Raw genomic sequence first — 27,466 nt, 5'->3', positions numbered from 1 at the left:
TGTCAATTAGATGGAAGGTCTTTTCAAAATATTACTCTTAATTACAGCACGTATAAACTTTGCTCAAGTATGTTTTCATTTTAGACTTATGATGTGACACAGTTAGCGATCTGTTATTATCTCAATTTCCTTCCAGACATTTTCATCAATTTACACTCTTAGGGGTAAATGTCTGGTCGGAGGTCTACACTGCAAAAACCAGGGTGTTAAATATTCAACACCAGCATGGAATAGAAAAATATCAACACCCTTGGTGTTCATTTCATGTCCGATTGGCGAAAAATAACACCAACGGTGTGAAAATATTCAATTACAGGCTGATGGTGTCATATTTGGTGTTATAAAATCGCACATGCGCATAAGCTAGAGAATTCGACGAAAATCATTGGACGAAAGTTGTCATATGATCCGATATGCGCCTCTGCAGCTGCGCGCGCACAGCTAGACGAGAGCATGTGGCTAGAGAATTTCACTGGCACTGACTTGAAGTCTTGATTCTGGAGTAGTAATTCTTCAAATTAGGCCTAGATTCTAGATGTGAAGTGATCGAAGTGCATGCAACCATGCCATTAAGCGTCAGGGTCTGTTCAGCGGATCGAAGTATTAGAAAATACCTGCCTATAGATCCAGAAGACACAGTAGGATTCTTTGAACTCAGTAAGTGTACATGGTTCTTGTTTGTTATAAACTTTTATAGATCTCCCTTGTAAAAAAAAACCATGGTTTTACCATCATAACCATGGTAATACCATGGTTCACCCATGGTTTTACAATGGATCGACTGTTTTCAGGATCCAACCGTGAGTATCCATGGTTTTACCAACATAACCATGGTTAAACAATGGTTAAACCATGGTTTTACCACTGTTAATAAACCATGGTTTAAAAACTATGGTTAAACCGTGGTTAAACCACAGTTATTACACCACGGTTTCAAAACCATGGTTAAACCATAGTTTTACAGCAGTTCAAAAACCATGGTAACAAAACCATAAATAAACCATGGTTTAACCATGGTACTAAAACCATAGTAATGAAACCATAGTTAAACCATTGTATTACAATGGTTAAAAAACTATGGTTAAGAAACCATGGTTAAACAACAGTATGGCCAACGTTGAAAAACCACTGTTATTTAACCATGGTTATACCATGGTTTTAAAATGGTTCAAAAACCATAGTTTTTTAACCGTGGCAATATCATGGTTTAACCGTGGGTTCTTAACAATGGTTTTTTAACCATGGTTAAACCATTGAATAACCATTGTTAAAAAACCATGGTTAAGAAACCATGGTTAAACAACGATATTGCCAACGTTGAAAAACCACTGTTATTGAACCATGGTTATACCATGGTTTTACAATAGTTCAAAACCCATATTTTTTTAACCGTGGCAATATCATGGTTTAACCGTGGGTTCTTAACGATGGTTTTTTAACCATGGTTTAACCATTGAATAACCATCGTTAAAAAACCATGGTTAAGAAACCATGCTTAAAACCATGGTTTTACCACGGTACAAAAATCATGGTAACAAAACCATGGTTGAACCATTGGATAACCATTGCTAAAAAACCATGGTTAAGAAACCATGATGTAACCATGGTTTTACCATGGTTGAAAAACCACGGCTATTGAACCATGGATGAAACCATGGTTTTACCACGGTACAAAAACCACGGCTATTGAACCATTGTTGAACCATTGGATAACCATTGCTAAAAAACCATGGTTAAGAAACCATGGTGAAACCATGGTTTTGCCATGGTCGAAAACCACTGTAACTAAACCATGGTTAAAAACCATGGTTTTACCACAGTTGAAAAACCATGGCTATTGAACCGTGGATGAAACCATGGTTTTACCACGGTTGAAAAACCACGGCTATGAAACCATGGTTTAACCATAGTTTTACAACTGTACAAAAAACTAGGTAACGAAACCATTTTTAAAAGTTCTACCAAGATACAAAAACCATGGTAAAGAAATCATGTGCAAACCATGGTTTTGCCATGGTTGTAAACCATGGTAACGAAACTATAGTTAAAACGATGGTTTTACCGAGGTTGACAAACTACGGTTACGAAACCATAGTTAAACCATGGTTTTAGAATTGTTCTGATACCATAGTTATAAAAACATGGTTAAACCATGGTTTTACCACAAATCAAACAACGGTCTGACCGTAGTTAACTACACTTTTGACATGGTCTCAACACGAGTATTAAAAAAAAATTAAAAAAACTACTATCATGTAACCAATGTAGTTATGACCACTATATACATAATACATGTATGACCAGCACTACTCGATTGTTTTGATGACCTTGAACTGATTCGATAATATGGAATTGTAACAATTTGCCCCAAAATAAATACAATTATTAGTGTGTTTGCTGCCATCTAGTGGTGGAATGCACACTGTATTTCCAATTTTGAATTTCTTCACTCCAGCCATTACTTTGCCGTTTCGCCAAATTTGTCTTCCTTTAAAACCCAGAATATAGGGGATAAGGGTTAGATTTACACCAGGAAAGAAGAATTGTACGAGACTAAGAGTATTCCAGAGCAAGAATTGGACAACATGCAGAACTCGAAGTAGATCTAGATTTCAATTTACCAGACAGTCACACTGGTCTACATACTACAGTACAGTCCCACACAGCCACTCATGTGTGGGAAAATATCGGTCTGCAGAAAACGACCAACTTTGATTTGCTGCTGGAGCTATACTTTAAGGTCAACATTTTCTCCAGGAGGTGAGTAATAAGATTAAACATAATTTAAGGCTTGATACAGAATTGGGTATGCTTTCTGTAAAAATTAAGAAATTTGGTTATAAATCTCATTCTTCTTTTTGATTTTTTGTAAATTTTGTTCATGAAAAAAAACCAAACGGATTGCAATTGATGATGATAGTAGATTTACTAGATTATATTCCATACTGTACAATACTGCATCCATGAAAGTAACGTACTCCATGGAGCTCCGACGCCGATGCCAAAGGCATCGAAGCTCATGCAGATGTGGCCCGTTTATGAAAACGATTCAAACAGCGGCTGAGCGGGTTTGGTCACATGTTTTCGCAAAGTAAATACTGAAAAAGAGGTAGTCTAATTACAACTTTGACTAGACTTAACAATGTTTTTTTTTACTCCTTTGGGCATCTTTCCAACCACTTGAAATCATAATATGAAGAAGTCTCGTGGGGGAAAAAGGGTGATTCTTTGTGCTAACCCGACGATTCATCCATGTTCGTTGATTTAACATGGCGAGGAGAAAGTACGCATGCGCGGTCACGGCGGAGCAAATATTAATATTCATGATAGGAGGGGGGTTTTCGGCCACTTAAGACAAAATCCTATTTTAGGACTCTTTACTTCCTATTATCATTTCTTGTTCAAATCATGAAGCAAATATTATTATTCAAACAAACAAAGAATCCCAGAAAAAAAATCATGAATTGCCATGACAATATCCATTTCAATTTTCACTGTTTCGGAGACAGTTATCGACCTAGCGAGACAGTTTTCGGTCGTATGTACAAAGTCAATAGGAAGCGCGCCCGCGTCGTGCGTTTCCCCGCTGATCTATAGTACTAGCGGGCGGAGCAGGTATCCCGAGCCGGAGCTCGCCATGCCGAAAACTAGTTCTGCGGTGATCGGAAATTGGAATCTGAATTGGACAGAGATATCGTGTGTGCGTTGCGGTGTTCGGCTGCATTGATTTAATACATGCGATGAGATACTTTTTAGCTTGGGACTCACACAAAATCGGGCTCTAAATATGAAAAATACTTGAAATAAAGCTCATTTTATGGTACCCATATTTCTTACAGACATGCGTAAGATACTCGATTTTTCAGATTCGGGTAGCGGGACCGCTGATTACATCGCTAAAATGTGATATTTTAGGATATATTTTCCATTGCAAATGTGGTTCTTCAGTGACTCTGGCATGGTATGGCATGTGTGGAATATGTGATATGCTATCATGGGATGTATTTTAAAGGAATTTTACTATGCATCCAAAGGACCGGCCGAAAACTGGTGATGGTCGATTACCCCCTCCTTTACTCTAGGCGCCGTTTGTCTAAATTGCTGTATAGGCCTATATAAGAGGTTGAGAAGGGCTTTGTTTCTTCGATTCATGCATAGAGACTATTCAGCAATTTCGAGTAAACAGCGCTGTTTGAATCACTTTCATAAACGGGCTCTGAGCACGTTCGTGTACCCCAAATCTCTGGTAAAGGGGTACTTTAACGCAACAAAGTCTGGCCCATATTGACTTAAATAGGTTGTTTAAAAAATCTGGCCCGTATTAAAATTACACACAGGAGATAGGGGGTGCTTTCAAAGGGGGAGGTACATTTGTAGAGTGTACATGTTGCTAATATCAACTCATAATTTTCGCTATATTTGATTTGAGAGCATATAATACAATTCTACAATGTGCTAATATTTATTTTTATTTTTCAGGGTATCTTCGGCTGCGGGAAAGTCATCAACATGGACTGTTCCAGTGAACATGCAGTCTTGATTTGTAAGACTAAACTGTCCAACAAACTTCACGGAAATTATGCAAGACATGGGTGAGAGTTTGAGAATTCATCTGTATGGGATCCCTATAGAGGAGAGCTTTTCAAAATTATACCAGTTATGCTGACCAGCAAACATTCAGCAAGTACATCCAGTACAATCGACCCTGTCACCTTTGTTCGGTCGGAAGGAATCTGAGAAAGTAATCTTCAATACACAGCTTTTTTTCGAGCAAAACTTTTAAATTTGCCGCACAGATGTGACGTATACGCCTCTGTCTGTGTTGTGAGGACCCTACGTCACAAAAAATGTCGCGCAATGCATTGTGAGAGGAACCGGCTCGATCATTCACTTGTTTTTTGCTCATTAAAGCCTTACTGCACTCCTTTTAGCTACTTGCTCCCTCTATATAGAAAACTTCCCCAATCGGTGCCTGTTGGTTCCCCATGATCCTCTATTTCTTATGTTATTTGAGAGCCGAGTTGATGAGATAGCCACCTGTCAGTGATCTCACCGTGTGGTCTAATCCCTTCTGGCCAAACTAGTACAGATGGCCTTTAAAGACCGTCAATACTACTGGGCCAGAAGGGATTTGACCACACAGCGAGGTCACTGACAGGTGGCTATCTCATTAACTCAGCTCTCAACTAACATAAGAAAAAGAGGATCATGGGGGATCAACAGGCACCGATTGGGGAAGTTTTCTATATAGAGGGAGCAAGTAGCTACAAGTAGGACAGTGGGGCTTTAAACAAAATTATTAAAAATAAGTCTGAGCACCATTTTCCAAAACCAAGTTATTTTGGGGCTGTACAGATCTATGTCTATCTAATCGACTCAACTTTTCAGTGGAGTAGACTTGTACTTTAACACTTATTAAAGTAAGGCTGTGCATAACCGTGTAATGAAGTACTCGAGTACACTCCCAGGCTTACAGTCGAATACTCGGACGCCATGTTTTTTTTTGGTTGAATTTTGTTGATATTTTTTGTTGTTGAAGTGAACTTCTCTATGTATAGTAAAATTATACCTTTACCTTCACGCGTATAATTCATCAATACAAAATTTTAAAGAATTCTTTTTTAGAATATTTATTTTTGTCATGACATCTCATCAAAACTTTCCAGATAGCCTTGCTACTGGTATGACGCAGCACTTTATAGTCATTATTAAGCTGTTCAATAATGGTTCACATTTATCTGCCAGTTTTACCAGTATTTTATCAGCAAAAATATAAAAATGCTTGTTTTCGTGTTAGGAATATCTTTCATTCAGATTAGATTTACATTATAATAATTTGGTTTACACAACTGATATGTACATGTATACATGTATAAGCCCAAAAATTTGCCAGCGTTTGAGACTTTCCATCTATTTAGATATTCATGTTTAGAGAGAAGGTTGAGTTCTGGGAAGAGGTGAAAAAAAATTGTGAGCTTTATCATTGTATTATGTAAGTGTGGCAGTACATCAGATAAAAATGTGCCCTGAAAAGCATGGATCTTCAATCAAATGCCTTAATATTCTAAACATGGCATGTAAAATTATATATTGAGGTTCGATTTTTACGCCACATGTTCATGTAGTCCCATATTCACATCTTTCTGTGTACAGTGCTTGTAACCTTACCAAGACTAGACCAAATTTCTTATAATTTTGATGATTCCAGAACCTTGCAGTACACACCAATACTTTTATATGCTAGATGATCAACCTGTCCTGATCGATTCCACAACGTTTCTTTCACAATGCAATCGCATGACCAGAACTTGACTTTATTTTTAAGCTGTTCAATATTGGTTCACATATATCTACCAGTTTCACCAGTTTTAAATGACATTGTTTATTGTGCTCTTCAAACAAAAGCTGATGGAAGACCAAAGAAGATTGTTTTCATGTTACAATTTTTTTTCTTCTATTAAATGTGAAAATATCGAGTTACTTACTCATCCGTTCACTTGCCGATGCCAACAATTTTGCTAAAATGTATTCACTTAGTGTAATCTTTCATTGTGTGCTGAAACTAGCTTGTGTTCAAGAAAATATGTATTTGCTATAATTACTTTGTAATTAAGAGTACCGGTAGTAAGATTCCACTTGCCTGGTTAAAATGTCATCTTTAGTAAGTTTCCTCTTTACCATCGGATGACTTAGTTATGTTACATTCTTTTATATGTAACCTAGCTAAAATAGTCTAATTTTGTTCAAAATATGAGATTCAGGATTTTGGTATTTCCTAATGAGGGTATCTTAAACCCTCTGCGTAATTTTAAGCGTCGGAAATCATGTGTACATGTATGTAAATATGATATTTGTTTTAATCAAATGAAAATGATAATTTTACAGCATTTCAATAGAAGCTGTTCTTTGTAGTGGCCCATTTTCTCCCTGACTTTGACTTTAAATCTGCTTCAGCAATGTTCTAAATCTTGGGTGCTCGTTTTGAGAGGGTTTACTTATTTGAAAAATTATGCACCATTTTAAGATATTGACTTCTACTTTAATGTCATGTGAAAATCAGCACAATCCTTTTTTTGACCTATTGGTCATTTTGTGGTGTAAGGTCACATATGACATTGTCCAGTATCGTTTTGTAACAAATGATTGTAACACAGTAACCCAAAAAAATTATATAAGTTTTCAAATGAACACATTGTTAATAGTTCCAAAAGTTGAACAAGATGGGCCATATTTCCTCTTTTACAATTGTTATACCTGCTTGTAAGGGTTTCAGGGTACATCCTATATTTATTGTTACTCAGGTTTAAAGTCTTTTTGGGAGGGGTGGGTGGCTTTTAGTATAGAAGTGGTTGAAATAAAAGGCTTTTAATTCTGATCCTTAGGCCATTTTATTCAAGGAGATGGTCTTGTTATTGTGTGTAGGGAGGGATATGGGTGTATAGGTGTGAAAAGGCATTTTATAAACATATGTCCATATTGATCCAGTTATTTGCAAGATGTTCATTACCATTTGTAAGTTTGTTATGTTTGTCTCATTAAGTCAGTGTTAATTACAATTTTTTTTCCCCTCTCAAACAGTACATTTCAATTTCAATTGAAGAAATATAGTTATAGGTTTTTTGTATCAAACAATTGCTGGAATTATAGAGTTAAAATAGAGACCATCTGAAATGCATTACAATAAAGGGTACAAACAAGAAGGGGAAGAACTTGTTTTGACTGACTAGCCAAATACCTATAATTGGGATACAACTTGTTACCTTTCAAACAAATCAAATGTTTGCAGTTGGTAAAATTATCTTTGTATATTTGTGTGATTTTTTGGGGTCATGCCCTCTTTACAGTTTTTATTATTACAATATATGCAATAGGACCTCAACTCAGGAAAAAAAAAAATCTTGCATACTCAGATACCTTGCCATATTTGTTCTTATTACTGACAGCTTTATGGTGTTGTGGTCAGTGTAATGGTACTCTTAATTGAAATATTTTAGTCTTTCCTTTTTATTCCTCATTAGCCTATACCTCATACATATAAGCTTGCTAAGTGTGTGCTGTTTACAAACAGTTTACTAATTAACTTTTTATGTGTACCGGTAAGACAGTTTATTACAAATATTTATTTGAACATGCATAAAGTCTTGCCACTTTACGTCTAAAGACTAGGATGTTTAAACACATTTACATGTATTACTCTAAAACGTGTGTGACATATATTTTATTAAAAGTATTCATCTTTTTCAACACAATTTTTCATTTCTTTTGGCAGGTCATTCATTGTGTCTCCCATCACTGATATCAAACATATATTATGTATTTCTTACACATTTAAAATAGCTTCTCTTTTCTATAAATGATTTACATTTCAGAAGTTTCACCTTGGATTCACCATGGTTTGTACCTAAAAGCCATGGTGAAATTATGGTTAAACGACGGAGAAAACATGGTAATACCATTGTTTGACTGTACCGTGGATCCATTGTAGTACCATGTTATCAAGGTGGTAATACCATGGTGAAACTGTAATACTATGGTGTACTGTAATACCATGGTGAAACCATGGTTAAACCATGGTTTTACTGTACCGTGGATCCATTGTAAACCATGAAATAACAGGAGTAAATTGGAACAGACATATTATGGTAAAACCATGGTTTTACTGTAGTTTTACCATGGTTTTGCCGTGGTCATACCATGGTGAAACCAAGGTGAAACCATGGCTTTACTGTACCATGGATCCATTGTAAACCATGAAATAACAGGAGTAAATTGGAACAGACATATTATGGTAAAACCATGGTTTTACTGTAGTTTCACCATGGTTTTGCCGTGGTCATACCATGGTGAAACCAAGGTGAAACCATGGTTAAACCATGGTTTTACTTTGCGGTACTTTGCGGTTTAACCGTGGTAAAACCATGGTTTTACTGTACCATGGATCCATTGTAAACCATGAAATAACAGGAGTAAATTGGAACAGACATATTATGGTAAAACCATGGTTTTACTGTAGTTTTACCATGGTTTTGCCGTGGTCATACCATGGTGAAACCAAGGTGAAACCATGGTGAAACCATGGTTAAACCATGGTTTTACTTTGCGGTACTTTGCGGTACTTTGCGGTTTTACCGTGGTAACACCTTGGTTTTACCATGGAAAAACCACAGTTTAACCATGGAAAATCCATGGAAAATCCATGGTAAAACCATAATATGTCTGTTCCAATTTACTCCTGTTATTTCATGGTTTACAATGGATCCATGGTACGGTAAAACCATGGTTTTACCGTACCATGGATCCATGGTTTTTTTTTACAAGGGCTAGCCTATAGTATTACGTGTTCGTCAGCTGGCGCTAGCCGCGCCTGTCGTTGGGTAGCCCAGGCCTAGAGGTCTAGGCCTACTATGCCTTGGCTGTCCGGCCGGGTTGGGTATCCGGTCAGCATGATGCCATTTAATATTTTATGGATTTCTGAAAAATTATCATTGATAAATACTCCAAAGGGCAAACATTCATGATAGATCTAGGTCTATATAGACTCTATTGTTATTTAATAGGTCTAGATCTACATATTTGTTTCAAAATGTAAAGGAAAAATCAGTAGATCTAGACCTAGTCTAGGGCCTAATCCTGGGTTTTTGCAAAAATATCAGGTCTAGGCTAGATCTAGATCTAGATCTAGAAGTCTAGACTAGATCTAGACTCTAGATTTCTAGGCCTAACAGTTAGATCTAGAGTTCTAACGTTAGATCTGCATTGACATTAGGCCTAGATATCTAGATCTAGATCTAACGTTAGATCTAGACTAGATCTAGATCTACCCCATTCATGTAATAAAAAAAATGCAAAAATAATAAACATGGAAATTCAATCTCTAGATCTAGATCTAGATCTAGACTATTTGTAGCGCACACAACAGTCCAAACTCCACCCCCGGTTGAGCTTGATGTCCCATTTAACAGTTTTAGGGTGTATTATAAAATGGCTCTAGATCTAGCCTAGTATTTTAAGCATCGTGATTGGTCAATACGCGTCACATGGCATTGACAAATTTTTGATGCAAGCACGATTTTGCAGAAATGAGTGCAGAAAAAGCGCAGTAAAAAGTTATATTGCACGGTGCGTACGCGTGACCATGGGGATCCAGTGCGCGCGCGTACGCGTAGTACTAGTACGCTCCCTCGAGTGCATTGTAGGCTATAGGCTACGCGTAGCTAATATTGTACGCTCCAAGATCCACCATGATCCCCAGCGCAGCGTACGCGTTAGCTCTAGCTAGAGCGGGGTATTATTAGAAAGCAAATTTTTGTTTTACTTTTGCCTTGGATTTAGACCCGTTTTGACTTTTGGATTTTATAATGAAGCCAGGAATTTCAGCTGTCTGATGTAGACTCGTCTCTAGACACCCTATGCATTTTATTTTTAATCAAACAATGAATCCTGTAGACTTTTTGGTAAGCCTGCAAGGTCTTAGACCCTCATTTTATTTCTAGAACCAACATAACTCTAGATCTAGATCGAACTCTCGTATACTTAAGATCTAAACTTTTGTTTGTTGCTGTTTGTGTCGCTATTTTATAAAACAAATAACGCACTTGACCCTGTTGTGCGAAACGTAAATGCAGTGTTCGCTCGGTTTCTTCAGATGGTTCGCACTGTCAACTCGCCGCAAGCGGCTTGTTGCACAGAGCGGCACCAATATAAAGAAACCTCGCGCGTACTGCATTCACCGCTATTGCACTCTGGGACGTGCGTTATTTGTATACTATAGCACAGTTGGGCTTGTAGCAGCAGTTTTTGCAGCATTCGTTTATTATGACTGAGCCATCAATCTGTAAGAAACTGAAAAGTGCACTGTGATATTTATTCTCATTTATTTAATCTCTCCTACAGTCAGAAGAAAATTCCACATAAGGGATGGGGAAGATCTCGTACTTGTGGATGAACAAGAAGGGTTTGGTATAGACGATGACGTACTAGGAGATGTGGTGACCAGCAATCCCACAGTCAGCCTCATGGTGCTAAAAGAAGATGAAGAATGGTCTGGTAAGTTTTGGATAAAGTGCATTATAATACAAAATTGCAAATCCCTGCTAAATGTGATATCATCAGTAGCGGATTCAGGATTTTAAAATAGAGTTAGAGGGGTGCAAAGAGCATATTAAAAATAAAGAGGGGGCGCAGATCACAATTTAACCTTAGTAATGTGTATGTTCACGAGGTAATTCTCAAAATATAGAGGGGGCACATGCCGGGTGCGCCCCCTGCTGGATCCGCCACTGATCATTGTATGTGCATGCATGTTAAAATGAGTCAGCGTTCGTCTGGTAGCAGGTACAGTGTAGGCTTGTATGCTGTATAGAGTCTAGGGAATTAACATTTTGCTTTTCATAAGCAATAAATGAATGTGCAGTTCAAATTACAGGCACAGGTCTCAAAACTTGGTGGAGGAAAAAAAAACCTACCCTTTTTTGATGACGTAACCTTGCCACAAGAGCCGTGATTTGTGGGCGGTCAATGATCTAAATTCGAAGTCTAAAGATTATAAAAATTACAGATTCTTACAAATTGAATTTTTTAACAATGCAAACTTGCATTTAAAAAAAAAATGTCTTTAATTTAAATTGTGACCCCACCGAACAAATTTGAGGAGGGGACTGTGAAACGGGCGCCATACTTGTGTGTTTCTGTGCGTGTCTGTGTATGATCTTTGACCTTTTGCTTCAAAATCCTACAAAAGGCCACTCCTATGCCATTTCTCATCTGATTTTGATTCTGTTTGCTTTGTGTGATAGCACGAGGTGAGGGCTATTGGACCCATAGAAACCAATAAGTTTAATGGTTTCAATAGGGAAAGGGAAATAAAGGACCCATAGAAACCAGCAGAAAGGTTATATTGCTCCAATAGAAATCCAACACATACTTCTGTTGGTCCATTAGAAATCCATCAGAAAATTTTTGCTGATCCAATCCCATAGGAAAGAAATGAGCCTGCCGCATACTCCTGCGGCAGACTTGCCGCAGATCTGCAGCAGACCTGCCGCAGACAGTCATCTTTTTCACATGCAAATTAGTTTTGCCGCAGACTTGCCGCAGACTTGCCGCATACTCTTTCAGTATGATGAAGAGTCTGCGGCAGGTCTGCCGCAGACTTGCTGCAGACTTGCCGCATACTCTTTCAGTATGATGAAGAGTCTGCGGCAGGTCTGCCGCAGACTTGCTGCAGACTTGCCGCATACTCTTTCAGTATGATGAAGAGTCTGCGGCAGGTCTGCCGCAGACTTGCTGCAGACTTGCCGCATACTCTTTCAGTATGATGAAGAGTCTGCGGCAGGTCTGCCGCAGACTTGCTGCAGACTTGCCGCATACTCTTTCAGTATGATGAAGAGTCTGCGGCAGGTCTGCCGCAGACTTGCCGCATACTCTTTCAGTATGATGAAGAGTCTGCGGCAGGTCTACCGCAGACTTGCCACATACTCTTTCAGTATGATGAAGAGTCTGTGGCAGGTCTGCCGCAGACTTGCCGCAGACTTGCCGCATACTCTTTCAGTATGATGAAGAGTCTGCGGCAGGTCTGCCGCAGACTTGCTGCAGACCTGCCGCAGACTCTTCGTCATGAATATTCATATCTCATATAGACCTGCTGCAGACCTGCCGCATACTCTTTCATATCCAGTATGTGGCAATAAAGTATGCATGTAGAAGAACCAGTGATAAACTGATTGATACTTCATAATCGATATAGGCATTATCGATATTACCAATTAGGTAATACCAATATATATCGATATTACCAATTAGGTACATTCTATTCTCAATTGTATTAACTTCATCACATTGATCATTTGAAGTGTATTCAAGAGTAACTTTTAAAGTGACACAGGCTTGTACACATATATAAACTAAATATGTATATTGTTTCTTGGTTAGTAATCATAGTTTCTTGGTTAGTAATCAATATATCTATTGCTTAAACGTGAATGTAATTGTAACATGATCAGACAAAATAATCTATTGGATAATAATGGCAAAAGGAAAATAGAAATCACAAAAATGATGTGCATTGTCTTAATTTGCTTAACAAATCATGATAAATGTATTTTTCTGTCACACGTGTAAAGTAATAATGAATATGCATGAGATAATTGGTTTCAATTGGCCCTATTAGACTTTAATAGGATTTCCTGTGGCAGACCTGCCGCAGACTGTTCCTGTGGCGTACTGGTATGCGGCAATTCTGGAGCAAAGTTTCGCCCTGCCGCAGATCTGCCGCAGATCTGCCGCAGACTGTTCCTGTGGCATACTAGTATGCGGCAAGTCTGGAGCAAAGTTTCATCCTGCCGCAGATCTGCCGCAGACTGTTCCTGTGGCATACTAGTATGCGGCAAGTCTGGAGCAAAGTTTCATCCTGCCGCAGATCTGCCGCAGACTGTTCCTGTGGCATACTAGTATGCGGCAAGTCTGCAACAAAATTTCATCCTGCCGCAGATCTGCCGCAGACTGTTCCTGTGGCATACTAGTATGCGGCAAGTCTGGAGCAAAGTTTCATCCTGCCGCAGATCTGCCGCAGACTGTTCCTGTGGCATACTAGTATGCGGCAAGTCTGCAGCAAAATTTCATCCTGCCGCAGATCTGCCGCAGACTGTTCCTGTGGCATACTAGTATGCGGCAAGTCTGCAGCAAAATTTCATCCTGCCGCAGATCTGCCGCAGACTGTTCCTGTGGCATACTGGTATGCGGCAAGTCTGCAGCAAAATTTCTTTCTGCCGCATACTTCAGCATACTCTTTGCCGCAGACTAAAAGTCTGCGGCAGGTCTGCGGCAGATCTGCGGCAGGTCTGCGGCAGGTCTGCGGCATACTTTTCACTTTCCTATGGGATAATAGGAATCCAACAATTTCTTTCTGTTAGTCTTATACTTATAGAAAACCATCATGAAAGAATTCTGTTGGATTATATTGGACAGACCTATTGGTTTCATTGGGAACAGTCCAATGGAAAAGTAATTGAACATTTCTAAATGCTAGTATTATAATTCACTTAGACATGAATGAATGCATCAATTAACAAATTGTCCATTAAAAAATGCTCAAGTATTGTAAAATTAACAAATGTGTCAGACCAATATAACTTAGCTGGTTTCTGATGGTTTTAGACTAATAGAAATTTATATGCAGTTGGACCTCCCTTATCCAGTCTCCTTTATCCAGATCACTTGAGAATTTGCCTATTTTACTCAAATAATTAGCGGAACCAACAAAGATTTCAAGCATACTCGTAATATCGCAAACTATTTGGGTTACTTATATACATTATTCCCAACATTGTTATTACACATTCAATTCAATTTTTCATGATCAGAAACATGCATTCATTCAAACTCGGCAACTGCATGTTTTGAATATAGGATTCCCTTATGCATGTTAGTGCTGATCCCAAGTGTGGGGATAAAGGAGGCCCAACTGTATTCAATTCTACCAAAGTTTAAGATGCCAGTATTCATTGTTTTTTAACAGTGCTCATGGCTTTATATCTTTTTTTCTTTATTAAAGGTTCAGATGTACATAGCATCACAAGTGCAGACACTATCAAGGTGGATACCAGCTCCTCTTCCCTGAGTAGCTCAGAATCTGATTCAAGTTTTTGCTCCAGTAGAAAGAGGCCACGATTAAATGCCCTCAGTGAATCAGGTGCAATCACTGACAACTCTTGTGAGGTAAGGTTAAGAAAAAATTGTTTGCTTCATTTCAATCTCAGCTATCATAATCAACATAATATAAGGGACTCATCACCTATACGGATTTCATATTATTTAAAATTGAAAATGATATTGGGAGAAAAAAAATACATCTAGTGTAGTTAGAACTAACATTGTAAATTAATATTTCCTGTAGTAAGGTTTTTGTAATGGTATAGGTTAACATTAGGCAACTAATTTGATTTCTTTTTTGGTACATCTAAGCTGACGACTCCTGTAAGATATTGGCCATCTTTTTTGCTTCGTCATCTGTCATAAGTTTTCCATAAACTTTTACAGTTTCATTTTCTTCCAATGGGTGGTATGATTTCAAACAAATGATATTATGTCTAGAGGTTTAAATTGAATTGCCAAATTTTATGAAATGTTTTAGAAATGGGAAAGAGAAATGAGGTAAATAATCATCGAATAATACATCTCATGATCTGGTTCCATATAGACCTCTGAGGGTATCAAGGAAAAGGACTAATATCAAAATTAAAAAGTTGAAGATGAGATGCATCGATTGTTACATAACCTTTATTGTAGTGTTCATGATGATCCCAAACATAGAATAGTTTCCTGCTGTATTGTTTGTGGATATGAAAGTAATGAACACTGTTCAGGGCACTTTAGACGGTCTCCCCATGGCATTGGGCTTGCATGTCTATATTAAGTAGAAGGAACTCGCATTACAATAAACACAAATTTACCTGTAGCCTCATGTGTCCCCTCGTGTGTGTGTATGTGCGTGTGTGCATATGTGTGTTTGGGGTGTTTGTGGGAGTGTGTATTTAACAATATTTAAACTATTTCAAGCTCTATAAATAAATATATTATTATTTAGAATTTATGATTATTGGCCATATATCAATTTTAATATCATAATGTACCTATATAAATTCATAGTCATTCATAAAATTTCGTGCCCTTAGAAAGGTCAGTATGAATTAAAGTGCCTGAAAGTGCATTATAAACTCAATATGTTTATTTATGACTTAATGGGATGATTTACCTGTTTGCAGTTTGTACAAGAAATTTTGCGGCACAGAGGTGATGCCATTCTCCGAGAGTATGAATTGACTGGAGCACTTCAAGATAAAACTAGACGGCAGATGATTAACCTTTTGGTAGCCCACATGCAAGAACACTATGGGTAAGTGCCAGCAAATTTTCTTTTATGATTGTGTAAATGCACATAATAATTATCAGGTACTACCAATTATGTGAAAAGAAACTGAGGTAACATGGTCAACTTTAAAGGAATTTGTTGTCTCTTCAAAATCATTTTTCAAAATATTCATTTTTTATGCCTCCGCCACCGTCAGGTGGTGCCGGAGGCATTATGTTTTCGGGGTTGTCCGTCCGTCCTTCCGTCCGTGCGTCCGTGTGTCCGTCCGTGCGTCCGTCCGTCGGAAACTTGTTACCACGATAACTTCAGAACTACTGGACGGATTTTTACCAAACTTGACACAAGTATTTATATACATGTGAGGATGAACTGATTAGATTTGGGGTTTAGGGGGTCAAAGGGCAAAGGTCACAGGGCCAAACAAAAATTGTAAAAAATTACCCGAAAAAAGCTCGATATTGCTATAACTTCAGACAAATTGAACTAATTTCTTTCAAACCTAGCTCAATTATGTATTAGCATGGGAGGAAGAAGATTTTGGGTTCACGGGGTCAAAGTTCATAGTGCCCAAAATTTGTAAAATCACCCAAAATGTTTCGGATTTCCAATGGCATGGAACAAGCAATAATATCTTTCTGATCGCATGATGGCAGAGGCTTAAATTTTGACCGTGCGTGGTCGAAGATTCATCTAGTTTTAAATGTGATTTGCACATGATGGTTATCAGGTATTACCAGTCTTGTGAGTGACATTTTTGGGTCATTACGTTAAAATAGATTAATGCCGTAGATGTTAGCGGCCTCATCGTCATGAGGCCTCACTTTATAAATGTATTATGAACTAACCATGTGATATTTTGAGATTTTAAAGTAATAAAAAAATACTAAACTATAGCAAATTATATGATGCAGACGAGACCACTAGGGGTATGCTACTTGTTATCAACATACTAAGTTCTGTTTTAATAGAGCCAGTCATGAGTCCATATGACTGTAATTCTCATACAGGAGATGTGCTTTCTTATTTCACAGCAAACATCCAAAAGCAGCTATGAAAACCAAATATGCCATGGGGATAGTGAATCTGTTTCCAAGACTCAAGGATCCGTTTACTAGCACAGGTCATGTAAGTATTATAATCTGGGCCCATATTCAAATAAATACTTTGACTAAGTAAGTTTTTTTACTAAGTATTTTGGCTAAGGTATTTACTTATTTTGTATTCAATTCAGTTCTTAGCATTTTACTTTAGTAAGTCAAAATTTAAGTAAAATACTTATTGAGAGGCATTGTGACATCACGATTTTGTGACCAAATGATGCGCAATCAACACATTGCACCAAAAATGCGCTACTTCATAATTCTCCGCAGCTGAGAGTGACTGCGCACATACATGTAAGCCTTCATCTACCAGTTAAATTTGTAAATGCTTTGGCTTAAGTCTCCTCTAGAGGTGTCTTAAATTTAAAGTAAAATACTTAGCCAAATTTATGAATTGAATACCAAAATCTGCAAAGTATTTTATCCGAGCAAAAATCTAAGAAAAAATATTTATTTTTCTGACTGAAGTATTTAATTGAATATGGGCCCTGCATGGTCCTCTCTGATAAGAAGGTATTGCATTCCATTAATCAAAAGAAAACTTATGATACTCTGATAAGATAAAAATACCCTCAAAATCTCTCTAAATTATATTCTGAGAAGAATTTTTTTTTTTAAATTTTATCTTGTGTAGGTCACACTCCACCATCTTTGGCACAATATCCAATAAGAAATGTATGATACCATTCTACTCTCCTTCACAACCACTCAAAACTCTTTTTTTCTTGAAGTGGGGCAGAGTGATGGCTGCTTCCTTGTATCAAAGTCAAGATGCTTGCATTATATGACACTAATGCTACTTTGCTAAAATTTCTTTGAAAACTACAATTTCTCATCACATCATTTTGTGCATCATTTCAAGGTTAATATTATCAACAAAAAGCTTATACATACATTTTCAACCACGCGGTCAAAGATTCATCTCGTTCTTTCACTTTAGGAAGCTTATTTTGATGCAAGAAGTAACACGGGATTCCTGGCTGCTAGAATAAAAAATGTTAACCGCACAACAGAGGAGAAGACATCCAACCCATTACCCAAGCCATCAAGCAGAGATGGTGGTCCTGGGAAGGTCCGAGAAGGTGACCAAGAATCTGCTCCAGGCTGCACCTATGATGAAGACCTCAACTGGTTACGACACTGTCCAACATTAGAACGTGATTCTACCCTGGTTGTTGAAAAGATGAAATCCACTTTTCCTGTTAGACAGCATATGGTCAGGGACGGACGCTCCGCATCGGATATTTTGGAACAGTTTCCTTTTGAAACTGTTCCAGGTTTGGTAAGTGTTACAAAAAAATTTACTCCTAATTCTTGATTTAGCCTCTCAGGCCTAAGGCAACAAAATTATGTGTATGGGAATTAAAGCATCAGAATTATTACTTGGCACTGAGGCATCAAATTCATATTTCTCTGTTTTATTATATATGTTTGAGATTTTGAAAATATCAGTCCGAAGATTCTGCCAGTTTTATCCTTCAATCTGTATCTGTATTTACCGCATGTGACTGTCTGTTGGTGAACAATCACCATTACTGGTTGTCATGTACCTTTGGACAGTGAGCATCAACATGAGTGATATCTAGCAAATCTAATCTATTTCAAAGGTCCAGCAAGTTTCATTCATGTATGGATTTTGTGTAGAGAGACCTTCAAAAGTACTTCTTAGTGGTTGCTATTCAGATAAATATTTGAAGAATCCCCTTTTCCTGGATCTGGGGTGTGTATATATGGGGGTCTGAGCTTTGACGGTACCTTATTATATTGCTGATTTAGTCTAACTGGGGTATCTGTACTGTAAAATTATGCATAGTTTATTTTTTCTCTCTTTTCCCCGTTTTCCTTTTACATGTATTCTTGCAGATTGAGGTAGATTTTCGGAAACTTTTTCCTGAAAATCACTCGCGTTTCCTGACCAAATGGCCCGAGTTGAAGCCCAAGGTTGTTACACTTGCAAGACAACTTCTGAAGCAGAAAGGAAACTTGACAGTGATGGAGCTTCTGTCATCTTATGACAGTTCTGATCAAAATAAAGAAGGTATTTTTGCACATTCCCTTGAATGCACCCTCCGATGTCATAAAGGGTGGAATTCTTGATGGTGGTTTATTTGAGACCATGGATAAACCATTGATAGGTTAGTTTAAATTTGAGCATATATGTGCTTCACACAAGCATGTTCATTGGACAAGTTTTAGAATACATGCAAATCTAATCCAATCCATGGTTTTGAACCAAGTTTAGACCTTGGTCTTAAACCACCATTGAGAATTCCACCAAAGAGCTTGCAGTCTCATTAAAAATGTATATTAAGGGACAAGTATGCTGAAATCACAAAAAATGACCCATCCCAATTAAAACAATTCCCCCCCCCCCCTTTTTTTTGTCAACTCCTCCAACAAATTATATTTATCTGGAAGGCTGGGATACAGTAGGGTTATTGGGCATCTCAAATAATGTGGACTCTTGTTGCAATGAGAATTACAAAAAATTACATTACATGCCCACTTGGCAAAGTTATTTGTAGTTGGAACATGCTCTCCATAATTCTTTTATTATATTAATTATATAATTATGAAGAAGAAATTTATATAATTATGAAGAAAAAAGTTTGTTGCATGGCCCATTGTGGAATCTTTATAAGGATTATCACATTGCCAATCATTACTTTTGAAATAGAATGAGCTTCTGTTTTGAAACAAAGCATCATGTTTATATGTTCACTTTGTTATTTTTCTTCCTCAGATATGATATGCATGGCTTATTATCTTATAATATGAACTTGAATCGACCCCACAGGACCCTGCATTTACATATTAGCAGCTTGCTTGTGTTTACTCTGTCTTTATTTGAAGATAAATGCTTTAGAATTCAGAAAATCATGATATTTTTGTTTTTCTTCATTAGTTAACTTTGAAAAATATGGTGGCCCATAGGGGACATATTTGATAAATTGTTAATTGCAACATTTGATTCCAGTATTGATGCAATTTTTGTGATTTAATCATGAAAAGGATGTCAAATTGGGTAGAAGCATGTTAAATTCAGTAGAACAAGAAAAAAATTGTAAAAAAAAAAACATGAACTTATGCTACTAAAGAGTTTGTTATATATGTGTCAACAGAGAACAATCTAGGTTAGGTGCTTTGCCATGAATGTTGCCTTCTCCCATGCATAAATATCCCGTTTATTATTTTCCTATTGATTTCTTTTTTCCCATCCCCCTTTGTATAAATTCTCATAAGAAAGAAGAAGAAGGCGTTGCTATAAGTGTCAGTAAAATTTCTCCAAGGGTGCCAAGCTGGCATCAATTGGATTTTTGGTTTAGTACCCCTAAACTGCATTAACAGCCACTTGCATGCTTTGGCTATAATATTGATAAGTCCTCGACTATATACTTATTTCTTATAATAGTTTCTTGTTACAGGCTATTTTGATTCAAATTTTAGCAGGTCAGTTTGTAATTATTTTGGTACATTTAACTTCTATTTTTCACCTTGATCAACATGTAAGCCTGTTTAATAATAACCATTTTCATTTTGTAATGCACAGGATGGAATTCCAGCACATCTGCTATCCTCCTCCTCTTGTGCCTATTGCCTCCTGCAAGCCAAGGGAAGTCCAAAGCTGCGTCAGCAAAAGTGTCCATTTCTTCAGCTCTCTCGAGGGTTATTCAATTTCAGAAGGTATTTAGCTTTTCATTACGAAAGAGAACTGTAAATATTAAGTACCGGTAATACCCTGTCACATAAAACACATTCTTGCTGCATTAAAAAAAAAGTTTCAGAAAGCATCGTGATGTGTGTTCAAAGAGAACAATTATATTGGTTTATGATCTCTTACATGAAGAGGCTTAGACTGATTTGGACAGAGAAGGTGCTCGAGAAATTTAGGCCTATTCAAAAACTTCACCCGCCTTGAAATTGGTCGGAGTAAAATAAACTAGAACAGTAGACATCAAGATTTGCAAACAAATACTAGGAACATGTTGTGTATGAAAACATAGTAACAACTTGTGTGATATATCAGGCATGTTGCCTTTGATTTTCACAGCCCTACATGGAGAATCAATAAATGAAAAGGAATATTTCATGCCACAAATTTGCTGCAAGTTAATAATAGTGCAGAAATTGCAGTATCTTTATTTTTCGTACTCCTTTTGTGGAAGTTGAAATGTCTTGACCACATTAGAAAGACCCTTTTTAATCATATACATAAAACAAGCTTTGAAAGTACTTGCATTTTTACCCCTCTACAGGGTAAGAAAAATTGTATTTCATTACAAAAAATATCATCTGATATTTTGATGTTATATCATTTGATGGACCAATTCCAATTCTTTTCTTTGATGTAAATTTGATTTGGTTTTATGTCCTACATTATTGTCCAATAACCCTTTTGTAAAAACACAATTTCCCCCAGTACTACATGTAAGGCTGTCTTTTAAAAATGTTGATCGAAATATGTTGTTCATTGAAATGCGTTGAGTATTGAAATGCGTTGAGTGCTAGTTACATTCTATACAAATAATTTGTTTTCAACACAGACAGGAGGGAGTATTCAAGCATTCCTCGACAACACAAAAGAGACCAAGAGTCAACCGTTCCTTCTGGCAATTGGCAATTCCAAGGCCCGAATCACCAACTACATGATCATTGTGGATCACAAGGCCATTCCATGTTCGGCACGCACGGTCGAAGCAGCAGTAGATTTACTCTTCAAGACCCACTTTGTCTTTGGCCTGCAGTACTGCTTGTCTCTGCGGCAGTTCTGGACTTTTGTCCAGACTGCCATTTTTGAAATCGATATCGGAGTGTCCCGGGAAACACCAAGAGTACGTGAAATTAGATCGAAATTGTTAGCACCATGATTTGCTTCAAATGCCACAAACAGTTTGCAATACCCAAATTGGTTCAACATTTGAGATTGAAACATGGAGTTATTGAAGATGGTAAAGAAGTATTGACCTGTGGGCAGGGAGCTTGTGCGAGAACATTTCATACTTTTCGAGGATTTCGGGGACATTTGCAGACTCACCTTAAAACCGATTTTCCAGATAATAAAGAGCAGTCTAATGAAAATGATAAAGTGAGTGACTTTCCTGAAGAAAGTCTTGAAAGTCTTCAAGAATACAATATTAATAATGATGAGATTGTTGAAGATCAGGATGTATATGAAGATGACATTTTATCTGTAGATACCTTGAACAGGCAGTGTGTAAATGTAATTTCAAAATTTTCAGCAAATAGTGCAAACTCTGGAAAAGTTGTAAATGATGTAGTAGAAACAACCAGTGCGATTGTAGGTGATGTAGTAAAAAGTGCATCGGCAGCCGTTACAGCTGCTTTCTTAAAACATAAGCTGCCTATAGAATCCGAGGCTTATAAGGAGATTCAAACACATTTTGCTATGCTTGAAAAGCCCTTTGAAAATTTGAATTCAGAATATAAGCGGACAAAGTATTGTGAATCAATTGGACTTGTTGAACCACAAGAAATCAAGTTAGGCATCCGATATGATAGTCGTCTCAATAAAAGAACTAAGCAGTATGAACAGATTGCTATTGAAGATACATTTGTTTACGTTCCCATTTTAGATTCTTTGAAGCAGCTTTTAAGCAATAAAGATATATTGCATTTTGCTACTCATGACCATAAGAGCACAGATGGTGTAATGAGAGATTATTGTGATGGTTCACAATTTGAGAAAACCCCTCTTTTCCATGAAGATGAGAATGCCCTCCAAATTCACTGTTTTTATGATGATTTCGAGACTGTGAACCCCATTGGTTCAAAAACAAAAATTCACAAGATAGGTGCTTTATATTTCATTTTGAAAAATCTGCCACCAAAGTATAATTCCAATCTTTCCAATATCAATCTTATAGCTCTATGGTATGCTGAAGATGCCAAGAAATATGGATTTAATGCTATTCTCAAGCACATTGTAAAAGACATTAATATCCTGTCAACAGTTGGCATTGCTCTCCCTAATGGAATTGTGAAGAAGGGGACCATTACTCAAATAAGTGCTGATAATCTTGGTGCTAATTCCCTACTGGGATTTGTAGAGAGCTTTTCTGCTCATTATTACTGTCGATTATGTGTTACAAGTAAGGAAGAGGCACAGAACAAATTCAAAGAGGTTTCAATGGATATGCGCACCAGGCAGACTTATGAGCAACATTTAGAAGAAGCTGAAGCTCAAACTACCCAGTCACATGTGTTTGGAGTGAAACAAAAGACTGTATTGAATGATTGTATTTACTTTCATGTCTTGGCAAACTTTTCACTAGATATAATGCATGATCTTTTGGAAGGCATAGTTCAGTATGAGCTGAAACTTGTTCTAGAGTATTTCATATATGAAAGGCAACCGCCCCTCTTGTCCCAAGATGAACTGAATCAGAGAGTCGCCAGCCATTGCTTAAACCGTACAGATAACAAGAACAAACCATCCTTTATTAAACTTAGGTCAGCTAGGAATGATGTTGGACAGAAGGCTATGCAAGCATGGTGCTTGATTCGAAATCTGCCATTCATAATTGCTCAAGACATTGAAGAAGGAAATGTCTACTGGGAATTGCTACTTAGATTACTAGATTGTATGGACATTATTTTTGCTCCTCAATTGACAGCAGGCTTGATAGCCCAATTGTCTATTCTTACTGAAGAACATCACACACATTTCCAGAAAACCTTTCCTGACAGAAGGTTGTTGCCAAAACACCACTTTATGGTGCATTATCCAACGTGTTTGAGAGAAGTTGGGCCACTCATACATGTATGGTGTATGAGGTACGAAGCGAAACATCACTATTTTGGCCGTGTTGCAGAATCTGTGCGTAATTACAAAAACATTTGTAAATCACTTGCCAAAAAACATCAGACAGCACTAACGTTCCATCTTCAGTCAAACCATCCTTTGGAATATCTGGAGGTTGGGCCAGGTAGTTCACTACTTTTGTCAGATTTAGATGAAAATATTGGACAGATTGTGCAAGAGCAAATCCAAGTAGAGGATCTTTCTACTGAATTATTTGATGCCAACTGGGTTAAAGTACATGGAACACATTATCAGTTGTCACTTCTGGTCTGCCATGATGTTAGCGAGCTTCCTCTGTTTGGTCAAATAGAGCATATCATTGTACACAATAGCACTGTATTTTTTGTACTTGTCCAATTAGATACAGTGTATTACAATTCACACTATCATGCCTATGCAGTAGAATTTAGTTTTCCACGTTGTCATGTAGTGAAGAATCAAAAGGAACTTGTTGACTACAAACCACTAGATTTGATGACAACTTTGTCGAAGACAGACTCGAGGAAGTATGTAGCACCAAGGCATGTACTTTTTAAGTAATTTAAAGCTTTCAAGCTAATGTCTGGTTTTGCTTAGTGGTATCAATTGGTTTTAAAAATAATTTTGATCAATAATATTTTGGACTCTTAATTGTTAACATCTTTAAATTGGTTAATTCGAAACCAAATTGAAGTCAAATAGCTGTTGTATATTTTCTTTTTTTTTCTTACAAGAAAAACAATTCTATGATGTTTGTGCATGAAAGCCAGTGAACTAGAAGTGCATGGACTGATTTTTGTTGTTGTTGTTTATATCCTGTTGGAAAAACGAGCAGCGAATTAGTTGATATAGAAATGCATAATTTTACTTTTTGATTTTTTCTCCCAGGAGTAAAATGGGAAATACATGTTTGTAAACAGAAAGCTGTAAAAGAATGTTCACCTATATTAGAATGAATGTGGAATTTATAGTGTTTTTTTAATGTTTTTGAAACATTTGTTTAACCCTTTACAAGCAGTGAAGGAGATAAAAATCCCCTGAAATAATTAAATCATCCTGAATCTCAATGGTTGCAGGCCTGTGGTAAAAAAAAATCTTGTTAAACAAAACTGCTGGATAAGATTTGTTAGTTTTGCTATTGTTCTTGAAGGCTGCTTCCTAGCATAAGACATTAAAAAGCCTTACTATAATTAGTCTGCGAGCACAGACCATTGGCTTCGGTTTTGCAATTTGCATAGTGCACGATGTAAAATGGAATATGTTTGTAAACAGAAAGCTGTAAAAGAATGTTCACCTATATTAGAATGAATGTAGAATTTATAGTGTTTTTTCAATGTTTTTGAAACATTTGTTTAACCCTTTACAAGCAGTGAAGCTAGGAGATAAAAATCCCCTGAAATAATTAAATCATCCTGAATCTCAATGGTTGCAGGCCTGTGGTAAAAAAATCTTGTTCAACAAAACTGCTGGATGAGATTTGTTAGTGTTGCTATTGTTCTAGCATAAGAAATTAAAGTCATACTATAATTAGTCTGCGGGCACAGACCATTGGCTTCGGTTTTGCAATTTGCATAGTGCACGATGTAGAGTCTGCATTTAGAGACTACATATACACATACAGTTATGCTCCCTTTAAGGGATCATGATATGAGTGAAAGTAGTCTCTGACTGCAGACTCTGAAATATGCACTACGAAACTTGCGAAAAACCGAAGCCGAGAGTCTGCCTGCAGATTATACTAGCAGTTTCCAAGGTTTTTTTTTTTGGGGGGGGGGGCACTCTGTATATTTCATATGAAAAAGATTCTGTGATATTTTCCTTCAGCATGCATGTACTAGGATTCAAGGTGAAATGTGTCAAAATTCTTATTAGCTACATAATTCACTCTGATGTAGAAGCATAATGTTTGTTGTTTTTTTTGTTTTGTCTTCATTTATACATGCATTTTGCATCCTGTTTAGTTTCTATTTATTAGAAACGACTTTGATTTTTCATTCCTTGAAAGGAATTATGACATTGTTTAAAGTTTTTATATTGGAAAATTTTTAGTTACTTGTTTCATCCTTTTTTTTTTTTACTTATAAGGGTGGATTCATAATAACAGATTTTGAATGATTTTTAGTTACTTGTTTCATCCTTTTTTTTTTACTTATAAGGGTGGATTCATAATAACAGATTTTGAATGATTTAAAAAAGTGTGTTTTGTTGTATTCAGACAAATGAGTCACAGATTTTGAATACATGACAAAAGGATTTAATGTTCAACCATACAAGATAAAAACGCTAAGCATCATTGATTTCAACATGAATGAAAACAAGTTGTTTAATTTATTGATTAAACAAGCACCATGTGTTTTTGTTTACGAAAAAAAATTGTTTCTTTTCACTTCTTGTGTGTATTTGAATATTTTCTGTGCATGTGTTAAGATGGAGTGAGCTGGAATGAATTGTTGGTGTTGAAAGAATGGTGTGTTGAGTTTTTTAAACACTGAGACTAGCATTGAATTGCAATACCAAGAGTAGAAAAGTAGTAGACCTTTAGTGTTATATAACACCAAAAATAGGATTTATTGCAACACCGAAGAATGGTGCTGGATTTTATATTAACACCATAAATAGAATTGGATTGCAACACCAAGAGCAGAATTATACTATTTAATTCTAGAATTGGTGTAAAATAACACCAACAATAGAATTGAAGTGCAACACCAAGAGTAGAATTAAAATTATTTCATTCCAGGCGGTGGTGTTAAATAACACCAGAAATCAGATTCATTGTTACACCAGAAAATGGTGTAGGATTTTATATTAACACCAAAAATAGAATTGAATTGCAACACCAAGAGTAGAATTGAATCATTCAAATCCAGACCTTGGTGTTAAATAACACCAACTGGTGTTTTCCGATATAGATACCGGAATGGTGTTAATATTAACACCTATGGTGTTGAATTTAACACCACTGTTTTTGCAGTGTACTAACATATTAATATGATTGCAGCTGAAATTCTTCCCGAACATATTTCCGTTACTTCCAGCCAGCATATATCATTCATCCCTAATGTGCCAGCATTTAGAAAGTGGGTAAATGAACTGAAACCAAAGACTGTAAACAGAAATTAAATATGAAAGATGAACATTTTTACTTTGCAAAAACACAAGGTTCCACAAAGTGAAGATAACACAACAAACATAGATATGTGCCACGTGACATCATGTTTGTTCCATAAGGATGTGAGAGTGTTTGCATGAGTAGAAATCTGTCAACATAAGTAATACGGAATGATTATATGCCCAAGAGATCCACAACTGGAACAAATCACAGGAAAATTCTCTGCTCATGAAAATTGCATGAAATTTGATATCCAAACACAATTTCTTTATATCATTTTCACTAAAAAGATAAAGAATGAAATATAGATATCAATATTTTGCATGTACCACATATTATGCACACCGCAAAATTACGTGCCTCCATGCCCCTTTCCTGGTAAAAAAAGAAGTCATCTTCTAATAATATCATCCCGCCCTTTCTTTCTTTTCCCTTCTCATTATTCTCATTTTCCCCCTTTTTCCTCCGTCTTTCCTCCTTTTCCGCCTTTTCTCTCCTCTCTCTCTCTCTTCCCCTTTCTTCCTTTCCCCTCCTTTTTTTCCTCACTCCCCTTTTCTCTCTTCCCTCTCTTCTTTCTTTTTCTC

General features: G+C 36.8%; 1 protein-coding gene and 1 long non-coding RNA gene across 2 annotated transcripts; both read left to right on the top strand.

The window, feature by feature from the left end:
• Positions 1 to 186: 186 nt before the first annotated feature.
• On the top strand, positions 187 to 26,143 carry LOC105442113. The gene is made up of 9 exons (XM_030979604.1): positions 187 to 657; positions 10,894 to 11,046; positions 14,552 to 14,715; positions 15,762 to 15,892; positions 16,900 to 16,993; positions 17,909 to 18,250; positions 18,832 to 19,006; positions 20,519 to 20,652; positions 21,513 to 26,143. Exons 1-9 carry the CDS (start codon positions 564 to 566, stop codon positions 21,834 to 21,836), a joined length of 1,611 nt encoding a protein of 536 aa, XP_030835464.1. The 5' UTR covers positions 187 to 563; the 3' UTR covers positions 21,837 to 26,143.
• LOC115921690 lies at positions 2,716 to 4,941 on the top strand. The gene is made up of 2 exons (XR_004063041.1): positions 2,716 to 2,760; positions 4,480 to 4,941. It is a non-coding gene; the product is annotated as an uncharacterized LOC115921690 (long non-coding RNA).
• Positions 26,144 to 27,466: the final 1,323 nt, after the last annotated feature.

This window comes from Strongylocentrotus purpuratus, unplaced genomic scaffold (genome assembly GCF_000002235.5).
Source record: "Strongylocentrotus purpuratus isolate Spur 01 unplaced genomic scaffold, Spur_5.0 spur5_contig_816, whole genome shotgun sequence".
NCBI classification, from domain to species: domain Eukaryota; kingdom Metazoa; phylum Echinodermata; class Echinoidea; order Camarodonta; family Strongylocentrotidae; genus Strongylocentrotus; species Strongylocentrotus purpuratus.
Note: the sequence above shows the minus strand (reverse complement) of the source record. Positions and strands in the feature narration are given on the sequence as shown.

Coding starts and splice junctions, on each gene's coding strand:
- LOC105442113 (XM_030979604.1), top strand. CDS start 564: ATGCCATTAAGCGTCAGGGTCTGTTCAGCGGATCGAAGTATTAGAAAA. Junction 11,047..14,551: donor AGAAGATGAAGAATGGTCTG/GTAAGTTTTGGA, acceptor TCTTTATTAAAG/GTTCAGATGTACATAGCATC. Junction 15,893..16,899: donor CACATGCAAGAACACTATGG/GTAAGTGCCAGC, acceptor CTTATTTCACAG/CAAACATCCAAAAGCAGCTA.